Source organism: Cydia strobilella, chromosome Z (genome assembly GCF_947568885.1).
Source record: "Cydia strobilella chromosome Z, ilCydStro3.1, whole genome shotgun sequence".
In the NCBI taxonomy this organism is placed as follows: Eukaryota; Metazoa; Arthropoda; class Insecta; order Lepidoptera; family Tortricidae; genus Cydia; species Cydia strobilella.
In genome coordinates this window covers 44,615,826-44,629,651 of record NC_086068.1, presented here as the reverse complement: position 1 = coordinate 44,629,651, position 13,826 = coordinate 44,615,826, and the positions used below count along the sequence as shown (strand labels likewise).

At 34.4% G+C, this 13,826-nt stretch overlaps 1 protein-coding gene across 2 annotated transcripts; it reads left to right on the top strand.

Moving 5' to 3' along the window:
• The first annotated feature begins 1,342 nt into the window (after nt 1–1,342).
• On the top strand, nt 1,343–13,198 carry LOC134754945 (methionine-R-sulfoxide reductase B1). Of its 2 annotated transcripts, none has more exons than XM_063691428.1 (4): nt 1,343–1,586; nt 1,727–1,831; nt 1,905–2,066; nt 7,718–13,198. In XM_063691428.1, the coding sequence occupies exons 1-4, from the start codon at nt 1,484–1,486 to the stop codon at nt 7,897–7,899; spliced, it is 552 nt and encodes a 183-aa protein (XP_063547498.1). In that variant the 5' UTR covers nt 1,343–1,483; the 3' UTR covers nt 7,900–13,198. The 2 variants fall into 2 exon arrangements, with proteins under 2 accessions (XP_063547498.1, XP_063547499.1); XM_063691429.1 differs by having other exon boundaries at nt 1,348–1,586; nt 7,754–13,198.
• Nucleotides 13,199–13,826: the final 628 nt, after the last annotated feature.

Genomic DNA, 13,826 nt, shown 5'->3' with positions numbered 1-13,826 from the left:
CATTGATTAGAAAGAGACTTTAGCTAATATTATTAGTATTTATTAGTTACAAGTTGTTATGCGATCGGCCCCAGGGCCGTGTTGCATAATAAACTACAACTAATATTACAAGCGGAACTCCTTTTCTAATAAGTGGAATTAGAAAAGGAGTTTCGCTTGTAATATTAGTCCCATAGTAACAACTTTCTTTGAAATTTACGCTACAAATTCGTTTGGTTGGGCTAGGGAATAAATCTGGTTCCTGCCTCTCTAAAGTAACAGCATCTGTCCAAAGAATTTTCTGTTCCGGGTCCATTGGGAAACTAGAATAAATAAAACAGGTAGTTTACCGGTAAGAAATTTGCACCGTTCTTAATATTTTACATAAAAACAAATAATCGGAGTTGCTTGTTGCTTTAAAATAAAATCAATAGCCAACTTTGTCATAGATACGTATGTTGCATAACGCTATCCTAATTCTGCCACCCCGTATCAAAAAGGCATAAGTCATTATGAAACTAGTATAGAGTTACGACATTTGGTTTAGCGTATTAGTCTTCAACAGTCTGCTAATATAAAAAAAAATATTTATCGTGTTTAGGAATTAAACTTACACAAACCAATTAATCCCATCCTTTTTTTTTTGTTTTGTTGAATTGTTGCGGCACCATTTTACCGCACAACAAGGCATTTTATAATATGTGGCTTTCTGAATTAATAATTTTGTATGGGCTGACATGTTACGTGTTATGCCACAGAACCCTACCAGATACCCTATTTCTATTTTAAAACCCGTATAAAAATTTAAAGAGTAGGTAATTTGATCGTGACGTCACATGCTAGTGTTTCATATAAATTCCATAGTAGCAAAATCGTTTTGACATTTCGAAAAAAGAAACTGATTTGACTAGTAGTCAAATACCCTCCCCCACCACCAACTCCGAACATAGTTTTTTTTTAAAATACAGAATAGGGTATTTGACTAGGTACTAGTCAAATCAGTTTCTTTTTTCGAACTGTCAAAACGACTTTGCTACTAAGGAATTTATATGAAACACTAGCATGTGACGTCACAATCAAATTACCTACTCTTTATAGTTTTATACGGGTTTTAAAATAGAAATTGTGACTAAAAATAACTTCTGTCTACGTTTCTTTATGAATCTTCTGGTGCTTTATTTCATGCATGGTGTAAAATAATTTATTTTAAATACAGTCAAATCAAGTCAAATAGCCTATTGACAATATTGACATTGGCAACACTCAACACTGTGTCATATACTCTTTGCTGTCTATCAACTCTACCAGCTGTCAATAAAAAAATATATATAAACCCACCACGCGACCACGGCCAAGATCATTAGTTATTATCTTTTTAGTAGGTATCTACCTACCTAGTCTATTTCCAGTGCTTGATGACCTTATTATAAAGGCGACGTTATCTTATCGCTGTTTAAAAGCATTTGATTGCATAACAATATTCATGAAATAGGCGATGTGAGTTATGCGCATTCTACTCAGGCCATTTATTGCGTCCAGACAAGTATTGCGGCAGCAACTAAATAATAAGGTGATACCAATAAAGCTAAGACATCCTTTTACAACAGGTAAGTATGTATCGCTACCCAGGGCCTCTCCGCCCGCGGTATGTCTTGACAGTAGAACGAAATAACCTCGTCACGTTCAGTTTGGCAGCACGCCAGAGTAGACGCGGTAGCTCTTCTACAGTTTAGTTCCGTATTTACAGCTTTAGTGTGGAGAGCAATGGAAGATAAAGAAGCCTTGAAAAAGCGTTTAACACCACTGCAATACCATGTCACTCAAGAAGCTGGCACCGAACGACCATATACAGGTAAATAAAACACTGTAAATATGTGTTATGTATTACATTCTATGTTTAATCACACCACACTGTTTTATTTTAGGGTGCTTCAATAAATTTAACGAAGAAGGAGTGTATGTGTGTATAGTCTGCAGACAGGACTTGTTTAGTTCAAACACCAAGTTTGACTCTGGTTGTGGCTGGCCTGCATTCAATGATTGCCTAGCTAAAGATAAAGTCACTTTGCACCAGGATACAAGTGCAGGTATGTTTTGATTACCTACTAATAATTTCAAATAATATAATTGCTTGGGAATTGAATGTACTGTATCATAAAAATACATATCATACTCATCTGTATCATAAATTTCATTCTACCATCCATACCCTATACCTACTAGCTTTGTACTATGTATGCCTATTCATGCAGAACATTATGTTCAATGTCACGTACAGCCAATGCCAGGAGAACTCATTGTAAAACAGGCTTCCAATTTGATTTATCACCTTAATGTGTTATGTTGTCTTATATTTTATTACTGAAAACTGAAAAAAAAAACTATAAATAGGTATTTTGCGTACTCAATCCCAATGGGGTTGGCAACTGTCAAAGGTTTGCATAGATGGTGCCATCATAGCTTGCCCCTTTTCTATGGAATTTGGCTTAAAGGGCTGGCATCCAGGGCATTAAAAAATCAAAATATTGACACAATTCTAGGACATTGGGACATTAGGATTTAGGTGGTTGGGATTGACAGGGCAAGCTATGCTGGCGCCATCTGCTAAATACTTCAACCGGCCAACCCCATTGAATGTTAGATCCATATGTCAATCTTATTGTAAAATTTTGGAGTGAGTTGTAAAAATAGTAGAGATGCCCCGAATATAAATAGTGGTTTTGGCCAAATTGAATACCAAATATTCAGCTCCTCTCTTGGCCGAAGCACCGAATATTCGGCATGACATGCAAATATTTTGAATCACAATTATTATAAAACATGTAGGTAGTTAGAGTCAATCAAATCCGACTCATGATAAAAATAAAATATTTTATAATCAACAAATGCTCAAAAAAGGGTCTTCGTATTTAACAACTTTCCAAGAATACATTTTAATTATTAAATATACCTAGTGTTTGGTTATTTTTATTGTGTAGTTTTTCTTTTTAGGTAGGTGCAACAGATATTCGATATTCGGCCGAATAGTAGGCAATATTCGGCCGAATACCGAATAGTTGCCGAATATTTGTGGCATCTCTAAAAATAGTATGTCATACTTTTGTGAAAATCAGTAAACTATATTTCAATTTACTATCTAAAATAGCTCTGATATCACCCGTGTACAATCAACTTTGCCCGAAGGGCAAAAACCCAACAATGCAACATTGAAGGCTAAGTTTAACATTTTTAATTTAAAATTTAGTGTGTACAAACATTAAAATATAACACATGCAGTTGCTTTCCGCTGTCTGTCCGTCTGTCCCTATGTATGCTTAGATCTTTAAAACTAGGCAACGAATTTTGATGCGTTTTTTTTAATAGATAGTGATTCAAGAGGAAGGTTTATATGTATAAATTGTAAAGGTTTTGTGTAAATTAGTTCAACTACCCGTGCGAAGCAGGGGCGCCCGCTAGTGGATAAATAATTTAGAACAATGCTATCTGCAAATTGTGTCACTGAAACATTTTTTAGGGTTCCGTACCTCAAAAGGAAAAAACGGAACCCTTATAGGATCACTCGTGCGTCTGTTACAGCCCATTTTCTCCAAAACTACTGGACCAATTAAGTTGAAATCTGGTACACATATGTAAATTTGTGACCCAAAGACGGACATGTAACGTAAATAAATGAATTTTAAACATAGGGGGCCACTTTTTTAATTTTCTCATTTACCCCCCGTAAATGAGAAAATTAAAAAATTTGTTTTTCAAACTGTATCGTGTTACATATCAAATGAAAGACCTTATTCTAAGAATCTCAAATATATATATATATATATATATATTGTCATTTTAAAATAAATAGTTTAGAATTTGTTAAAGAAAATAGACAAAAAAAAACCGGCCAAGTGCGAGCCGGACTCGCGTTCCAAGGGTTCCGTAAATTACACAATTTTTATTTTTTATGTGAAACGCGAGTGAAATGTCTTTAAAAAACCCGTAGGGGTCGGATCCAAACTAAGTAATTAAGTCCGACTCCCGCTTGACTGCACATTTCTAATAGGTTTTCCTGTCATCTATAGGTAAAGAACTATTTTGTGTATTTTTTTCAAAATTTTGGACCCAGTAATTTCGGAGATAAAGGGGGGAATGGTCATTTTTTGGCTATTTTCTTAAATAACTTCATAACTATTTATTCTAAAATTACAATTTTTTTTTTGAGATTCTCACAATGAGCTCTTCCATTTGATATGTAACACGATATAGTTTGAAAAACTTTATTTTTTAATTTTCTCATTTACATTTACATTTAAAAGTGGCCCCCATGTTTAAAATTAATTTGTTTACGTTAGAAAGAAGAAAGAAAATACATTTATTTTAACATCATAAACATTGGACAAAACTATGAAGAACACATAAAACACAAATTAGATGCTAAAACAGGATCCCCACTCAGCATAATGCCACGGCAAGCCATGACGCTGATTTTCAGTGGGTACCTGACTTAAAACCTAAGCTACAACTAAACTAAACTAAACTAAAACGAAACTAAACTAAAACTAAACTAAACTAAACTAAGCTAAACTAAACTAAAACTAAACGAGGGACAAGACAAACTTCAAACACAAATTACAGAATTGCAGAAAAAAAATTGAAATTAAATTGAAATTAGGCAATAGGTAGATATAATTTAACATTTTTGTTCAACGTTGCGGATCGTTGGTTTGCATAAAACAGCAGAGAAGATGGTTGCTCTTTCCGTCAGTGAGACACATCCGTTACATGTCCGTATTTGGGTCACAAACTTACATTTTCAACCTTCCAACCAAATTTCAACTTAATTGGTACAGTAGTTTTGGAGAAAATAGGCTGTGACAGACGGACAGACAGACAGACGCACGAGTGATCCTATAAGGGTTCCGTTTTTTTTTTCCTTTTGAGGTACGGAACCCTAATTACCATTCCCCTATATCTCCGAAACTATTGCGTCTAAAGTTGTGAAAAAAATACACAATATAGTTCTTTACCTATAGATGACAGGAAAACCTATTAGAAATGTGCAGTCAAGCGTGAGTCGGACTTAATTACTTAGTTTTTTATTCCGACCCCTACGGGTTTTTTAAAACCATTTCACTCATGTTTTACATATTTTTTTTAAATTAAAAATTGTGTAATGTCCATTACACAATTTACATTACGTACGTAACCCTTGGAACGCGAGTCCGACTCGCACTTGGCCGGTTTTTCTTAAAAGGTTGACTATCATCAGGTCTCAGATATTTTTTTGCATTTTGAACCTTTCACAGAGAGTTCTCAGTTATCAACTTCTGATATACATGTTGATACATAGGTAGTATATCAATCACATAAAAAACAATACATGATAAAACAGAAAGTACCTAGTTACTGAGTATTTTTATAAACATTTACCAATATGAGTTGCATTGGGATAAGTTATAAATGGGTAAGACAAAATTCTTCTTATTCCTTTCATATTTATGTTTTTATTTAGAGGCTTTTCCGATAGGTATTTGCTTAAAGGAAATGGCATCAAGGATGCGTAGTGTAGACATAATCATAGGTAACAAAAGTGAGAGAAATTGCCACTACATGGCCTTATGTCTAGGCAATAACATATTATCGGCGCTTTATCTATGTAAATATTTAAGACAGTGTAAATACATGACACATTAAGACTTATTGTGTAACACTTACTGAATAAGCCTTCGTCATCACAAGAGTTTTCCAATTTTCATTTTGATCAACAGAGCTTTATTTAAGATTTTTGCACACAATTGGCAGCTAAATTATTTAAATATTCTGGTGAACAACTATTTGTAATAACAATGCTGTCTAATAAGTATCTGTTCAATGTTAACAATTTTTAAGATTTTGTTTATAATGAATTGCTAGCAAAATCTGTTCATGCTGGCAAAATAATTATAGTTGTTGATTTTAAATCCGCTTTTTTATATCTGGCATTGGCTATGCAAATAAGATTGTATATGTATAACTACAGGTATCACGTTCACACGTATTTTAAGTTTGCTTTTTAATATCTTTTTACATTACTCACATTTAAATAATATATTTAATCTACCTGTTATAACATCAATATTACGATAAGTATACAGAGTTGTATAGTTAATCCTAATCAGTCTTTCAGAGTTCAATTATACTTTATTCATGTAGGCCTAGCCACAGGCACTTATGAATAGTAGGTATTACATATAAACTATATATAAGCTAATTATCAGAGCATTTTATTCATGTAAATATAATTCATAAATATAGTATTGAATTATTATACAGATCAAATTTAATACTAGTGGCTTGACCTTTTCTCGAAAAGTTCTAGAAATCCGTTTTCGTTCATGTCGTCTCTAATATGGGTATATATTATTTGGTATCAGTGCATTCAGTATGATGTCCTGAACACAAATATGTGAAATGACAAGCGCGAAAGTGGTAGGGTAGTTGCTGTGACGTCATAACGTTTACAGTACAAAACTTTTTTTTCTTGATTTTAAACATACCATGTGGGGTACCAAATATAAGGGCTTTGTAAGTAGATTACAAATATATAACATACTGTAACATACTGACCAACCGCTTACTATGACGTAATTACTGTGCGAAGTTTAAAATTCTTTGTAACAAAGTCGCATAAGATGACTTCGCTTATAGTGACAAATCTTTTTTCGTGAAATTCTGACCGGTTACATACGCGGGTTCGTGGTCGTCGCCAACTCGCCACGTCTTTGACGTCTTTCCCTGCAAGGCGGTGTCGGCGTTAGGTGCGTTGGTGGCGTGTAAGATGTTTTATCGTTTTTATTCTCAGTGACAAGTTGATAATTGGTACAAAGTTCACAATTAATCTCTTACAAAGGAATTTGAAAAAAGTCACAAAAATAAGAAGTTAATCAACTATGCTCTATATGACATCTGCTTAGTATGACGTGTTTGTCACTTTGTCACTTCCCGTCGATGTCATTATATGCGGATTCTACTGTATATATTTATCATATACATATTTCAACAAGTATATTCTGGTGACGGGAATGTGGAGTTTTGGTGCTAATATATTTTTATCTTTTTTTCTGTCTGTCTTCCCGTACCCCTTCCGACACAATCCTGAACCCAACGCATACGTAAGTCGTCCCAAATTGGTAATTATAATTGAACTGTCTTCTTATGCTTTTTCGTCGTTACGTATAATCTTTATTCCATTATGCGTCGCCCGTACTAACCCGAGCATTGCTCGCTTTGTTACTTTTTGTCTTCTCTGTTCTCGACTTCCTAATTGTTATTACTACATCACACGATCATTTTCTATTTAAATTGCGAATTACACACACATTAATTTACTACATGATTATTATGTTTACGTTCACTCGCTATTAAACGCATCTCATCTCATAAATGTTGGAATATGCATGAAATCGGCACTGCATTATACCGGTCCCCCGCCCGCGCCCGATACCCCGCCCGCCTGCCCCGCTCCGCCCCGCTCCGCCCCGCCCCGCCCCGCCCCGCCCCGCCCCGCCCGGCGTTCGCCCCGCCCGCTGCCCGGATGGCCGTCGGTTGACGGTTGACGGACTCCTGCGACGCTGCGTCAACGCGCCTGCTAATTCACGACATCAACTCTGGAGATCATTTCGGAATATGTGCTCATGGCATCACACAATGGTTTCAATCTGTATCTGTGTAAATAAATGGTGATGTGGGTGAACAAATTGTGCTTACGGAATTAAAGTTGGAGCGAATATATTACTAGTTTTAACACGGCCAGGTTTGGTGCGAACTGAGGTGCGATGCTCCAAGTGCTCCGCGCACCTGGGTCACGTGTTCGATGACGGGCCGGCGCCCACCAAGAAACGTTTTTGTATTAATTCTGCCTCGATGGACTTCATACCAGCCGAAGAAAGGAAGGATTAGCTTGTCTTCAATACTTTTTTTTTAAATAAGGGTTCATCCATTAATTATATCACACGTTTAGAAAATGTGACATGTTTTGACAAGCGGGACAAACTTTGTGACGTCACTATAACTTATTTAAATTATTTTTTCGCTTTACAGTTAAATAACAAGTTTTTGGAACGATAATCTTTTGTAATCGATTAATTTTCTTTCCTAATCAGTTTTGGATTATAAAATTTCCAAATTTTCTTGTGTAAAAAATATTTTGATAAAATATTAATAATACTTAATTCGATTTGCCGATTTCATTAAAAAATGTGACGCCACACCAGGGGGGGGGTTGCCAAATGTGACCAAGTGTGGACAAGGAGGGGGGGAGGGGTCAAAAAACCTCAAAATTCGTGTGACGTTATTAATGAATGAACCCTAATACTTAATGTCGATATGTTACCTGTACTATAAAATATAAATAAGTAAACAAATAAGACAAGTGAACAATTATTTTATAAAAGATCCAGTCCCAAGCAACGTATAACTCAAACTTGAGAGACTCCAAATAATTTAATTAAAACGAACCAACATGTTTTATAAAGTAAGTAATTTGATTGTCTTGTTACATATGTACCTATAATTTCTCGATCATTGATGACTAATGAACGGCATTCCTAAGTCGTCATGTCACAGATTAATAAATAGTTACTACGTAACAGATACATCATTCCCATACAAAAGCGAAAATACCTACGCTATAATAGCCTACAAAATCTTAATAATAATACCTGCTGCTCAGGACGAGAAGAAATGTACCATAAGTACGCGAACAAAGAGTCGAGACTGCCTTGCTCGCCGTGCGAGTCACGTGCCAACGCGTCATCGTAAGAATGCGCTAGGGTTGTACTGTTACTTATGTTATTATTGTAATAAAACAAATGTTGCGAATCAACCATATTTTTTATTAGTCAATCGAATATTTAAAAACAACAATTATATTACCTGACTCAAAAAACTCCTTCATTTACGATTTACCTACTTATGTTCAAAGAAAGAAATGGTGACAAAATTCATAAAGATAGATTTAAAATACTACTCGGTAAATACGACAAATTTTCCTTGGTTTTTTGACTTTTACACCCATCTACTGCACAATAATTTCGTGGTTTCGGCATTTCGAAGCGTAGGCGCGGGAAACGCGCGGTGCGAGCGCTCAGGCGGGCGTTCGGCGGCCCTCTGTCGGTTGAATCGTCGACGATACGCCGAGCGGTAGGCATATAGCGCGTGGCCTTGAGCGAGTGAAGGAGGCCTGCCTAATCTTCCGCCGCAACATATCTTCGCGCGGCGCGCCATATCTTTTGTTTATTTCTAATTCCCTGGCTTTACGCCCCTTCTTAATAGTAAACCTATCATTGCCCATTTTATATTTACAGTGTTAGACTACACTATACACTAATTGTACTATAGTATAGAATAACTAGGTATACTAAAGACTGTACACGATAAAACCTGTCCACGCATGATATGGTAAATCTTTTAAATGAGTGTGCATTTTCAAGCATCACTTTTTTTAATAATTTGTGGTTTACTATCATTAGGTACAAATGGAAAATTGTCCACTCGAAATTATACGTCAAAATAGAAAAATGACAATTTAAAATACATCAATTAGGAAAATTGTCTATCCAGCGTAATGTCGAAAAATTATTGTCCAATAGTAAAAATGTCAAATATGATACAGGTCAAAAAATATTTTGTCCATTTTTGTTTACGGACACTCAGAAAAAATATCAATTGTAAATATGTGTTATTGTGTATCTGATATGAACATTCTGAAGTACAATAATTTAAATTTTGATCTTACTTTATATTAAACTATATTTACTTTGCGTGTATTTCATTTTGCTCATAATTTATAATGGGCAAAATTCCATTATGGCATAATTAATTTACGACGATTACAAATTTGGTTAAAAATGGTTTTTAGCACAATTACATCTTGACTAGATTCACTTTGGATACTATTACTTTTGGTCCAACTTCAGAATGGTCATTTCAAGTAGACTATGTTCCATTTGTACCTTGTACCTAATGACAGTAAACCAAACTACATAATAAAATTACAAACTGTTTGGTTTGTCTGTGACTTTGAGCATTATATATTCCACTGTACCTACCTTTTTTTTTTTTTGGCCACGGTCTTCTGACAGTCTTTACCAAATTCCCCTTTTTTAGGGTTTCGTACCTTAAAAGGAAAAACGGAACCCTTATAGGATCACTCGTGCGTCTGTCTGTCTGTCTGTCCGTCTGTCACAGCCTATTTTCTCGGAAACTACTGGACCAATTAAGTTAAAATTTGGTACACATATGTAAGTTTGTGACCCGAAGACGGACATGTAACGTAAACATATGAATTTTAAACATGGTATATATTTTTACCGAATGGACATATTCAAGCAGTTCTTTTGTTTAAATATTCTGTATATATAGTTCTATATTAAAAATACTTTTGGGGGGTAAAAGAGAAAATTTAAAAAAAATATTTTTAAACTATATCGTGTTGTATATCAAATGAAAGAGCTTATTGTGAGAATCTCAAATATATTTTTTTATAATTTTAGGATAAACAGTTTAGAAGTTATTCACGAAAATAGGCAAAAAATGAGCATCCCCCCCCCTTTATCTCCGAAACTACTGGGTCTAAAATTTTGAAAAAAATACACAAGATAGATCTTTACCTATAGATCACAGGAAAACTTATTAGAAATGTGCAGTCAAGCGTAAGTCGGACTTAATTATTTAGTTTTTGATCCAACCCCTGTGTCCGAAAGCTTAAAGTTCCGATTTTACACTTTTCCGAAAATATTTTTTTCCGAATTTCTAAATTCCGAAAAATCATTCTCCGATCGGAAATAAAATAATTCGATATTCAGAAATTCGGTCTTTTGTAAGGTCGGAAAAATGAAATTAGTGGTATTCAATTCAAATTACACTCACGTTTTACTTTAGTAATTCGGTATTCAGAATTCGGTTTTTTGTAAGGTTGGAAAAATGAAATCCGTGATATTCAAATGAAGACTCACGTTTTAGTAGTTATTACACGTGCCTGTCGTGGCGCATCATGTTAATTTCGGCATAAAAAAATAAGCAAGAACTGCGACTGTTGCCAGAAGTTGGTTAGGTTAGGTTAGAACTGCGACCCCCAAGAAAACGAACTGTTGCCAGAAAAGTGGGTTAGGTTAGGTGAGAACTGTGTTTTTTTTTTACTGTTGCCAGAAAAATGGATTAAGTTAGGTTAGAACTGCGACCCTCAAGAAAACGAACTATATCAATATATTCGAAATATCGTTATTTGGAAATAAAAAAATTGGGATATTTAAAATAGGAATCACGTGATTCCTATTTTAAATATCCCAATTTTTTTCAAATTCGAAATAAGGGCTATTCAGAATTCGTTGTTAAATTCGGTGTTTGTCACCATCGGAATTGTTATAATCGGAATTATGTGCTTCGGAATTTAAAATTTCGGGTTAATGGCAATTCGGAATTCGTGATTTCAAAAATCGTAATTGTTAAATTCGGTGTTTGTCACCATCGGAATTGTTATAATCAGAATTATGTGTTTCGGAACTTACAAAATTCGGCTTTTTGGGTTTTCGGAAATATAAATCTTCGTGATTTTCATCATTCGTAATTACCACAGTCGGAATTTTGATGGGTCGAGCATTTAAAAATCGGAATGATAAAATTCGACATTCTAAAATTCGGAATAAAAGTTTTCGGAATGTTGTAGTGTACCCGCACAAAACAGCTTGTAAAAATATAAACACAATTGTGGCTCTGTAGCAGGAAGCGAGTGAAGATACTGAAAATTATCAAAAAACTCTGGACAAATAAATAATTAAAGATATGATGGAATATATTCGGCGAAAACTCACACACGCCCGTACATTGTGATATGATTGTATTTTTAATATAGAACTATATATAGGTATACAGATTATTTAAATAAAAGTACTGCTTGAATATGTCCATTCGGTAAAAATGTATACCAGATCATGCATGACCGGATTTTATCGTGTACAGTCTTTATAGAGTACTTACGAACCAATATTATTTAGTTAATATGCAAGAGCACAAAGTTGTACATGTTCACTGATAAGTGATAACCCAGTGAAAGAAGCCACCAAAAATCAATTCACATGATTCGCAAGTGGTGGTAAAATATAAACGTTTACCGCTGCGAGCTGCGAGGCCTTTGAGGCTCGATATGATAAACAACTGCTCTCGAGAGCGAAATATAACCTTTTTCAACTCACCACTTAAATAAGTTTGTTTCATGGGTGTATTAAAAAAATGTACCTAGTTTAGCGTGGTTAAGGACCGGTTACGTAAATTAACCATGTAAGTCATAATGTGTTGTATTTATTGTACTTAATTCATACACATGTAGGTAAGTTTATAGCATAAGCCAACACACTCCCATACATATAACTTAAATAAAAACTGAAACTGAATCAATTAACTTAAATCTAATTACAGGTCCTTATAGCTACGTATGTACAACTTCTTTGCACTTCACCATCATGATATTCATGATACGTATTCCGTTATGATCAAGCTTATTTTTCCTTTACAGAATAAAAGTCACTTTTGCCACTATTTTCAAAACATAAAGAGCGTGTTCTTTCTGTATTAATTAAAAATAGTCGTGCAGTCTTATCTCGCGCTGTCGCGTCACGGCGCCTTCGTGCTAAGGCAGCCTGGTGAGGTGAAAAATATATATTGCGTCACAATACTAGATGTATACAAATACCTAATGCAAAATGGTCTTAGTCGCGATCTTGGTAGAACATTTTAAAATCTTGTTAAGTCAGCAGCAGAAAGCAGTGAAGATGAGGTAGCTAAAAAATAAATCCGCAAGGTTCTTAGTTCCTGTAACAATAAACTAGTTCTCATTCGAACACCTTGTTACCCCTAATCTCTGCTGCAGAGTGCACCGACGCGACGGCCCATAACCTCTTCTGGATACAAAAATACTTCCGTACATTTTTAACAAATGTTGGTATGTATTATTATTCTTTAGTTACAATTTCCTAAGGCAACAGATAGTGTTAGTGTAATAACAGTCATCATAAAGTTACCACAATTATTAAGTCATTGTTTTTACTATTTTATCTATTTCAAGTGTTTGATTAATTTTAAGAGCGATTTTTAACAATAATACCTATTTAGTGTTAACTATTTATTTAATTCGACCGCGATGTATAATTTTTGTCTAATACATATTGTCAACATAACTGAAATAAAATATTTTGATGTATTATTGTATTTTTCAATATACCTGTCCAAAGAAAAGCCAGCACTGCCAGCATTATATTATAGCCACGAACAATCTGATTTGATTCTAGTACCTCTACCTACCTTGAAATTATTGGTCATAAACACTTGTAACTAATCATTTAAAACCATTCAAATATTAATCGACATGCATTACTCTTTAAATCTACCTACATGAATCAAATCGTGCGTGAACTGTCCATATTTGAATTATTTTTAAATTATTTATTTCCTACAAGCAAAGAGGATATAATAGAATAGAGCGATACTGTCATAGCAAAGAGGATATAATAAGATAAAGCGGTACAGTCATAGTAAATTTTGTAACCACTGTAAATTCACTTCCATCTATCGACATACTTTAAAACTAAAAATGAAGATTTATAAAAATACGTTCAAATGTATTTAAATATGGATATTTTTTTTTATTTGCATTAATTATTTTTATATGATTTGATCCATGTCCTTTCACTGATATGCGTTAAAATTGTTAAATAACACACGAAACTGTCAACGCCCTCTATACGAGAGTAGGCCAAAGGTGGTGGCGCCATCTGATCGAGAATCAAATTTTCGTTATTTTCGAGGCACGTTTTTTTCCTTAGACTGTATCC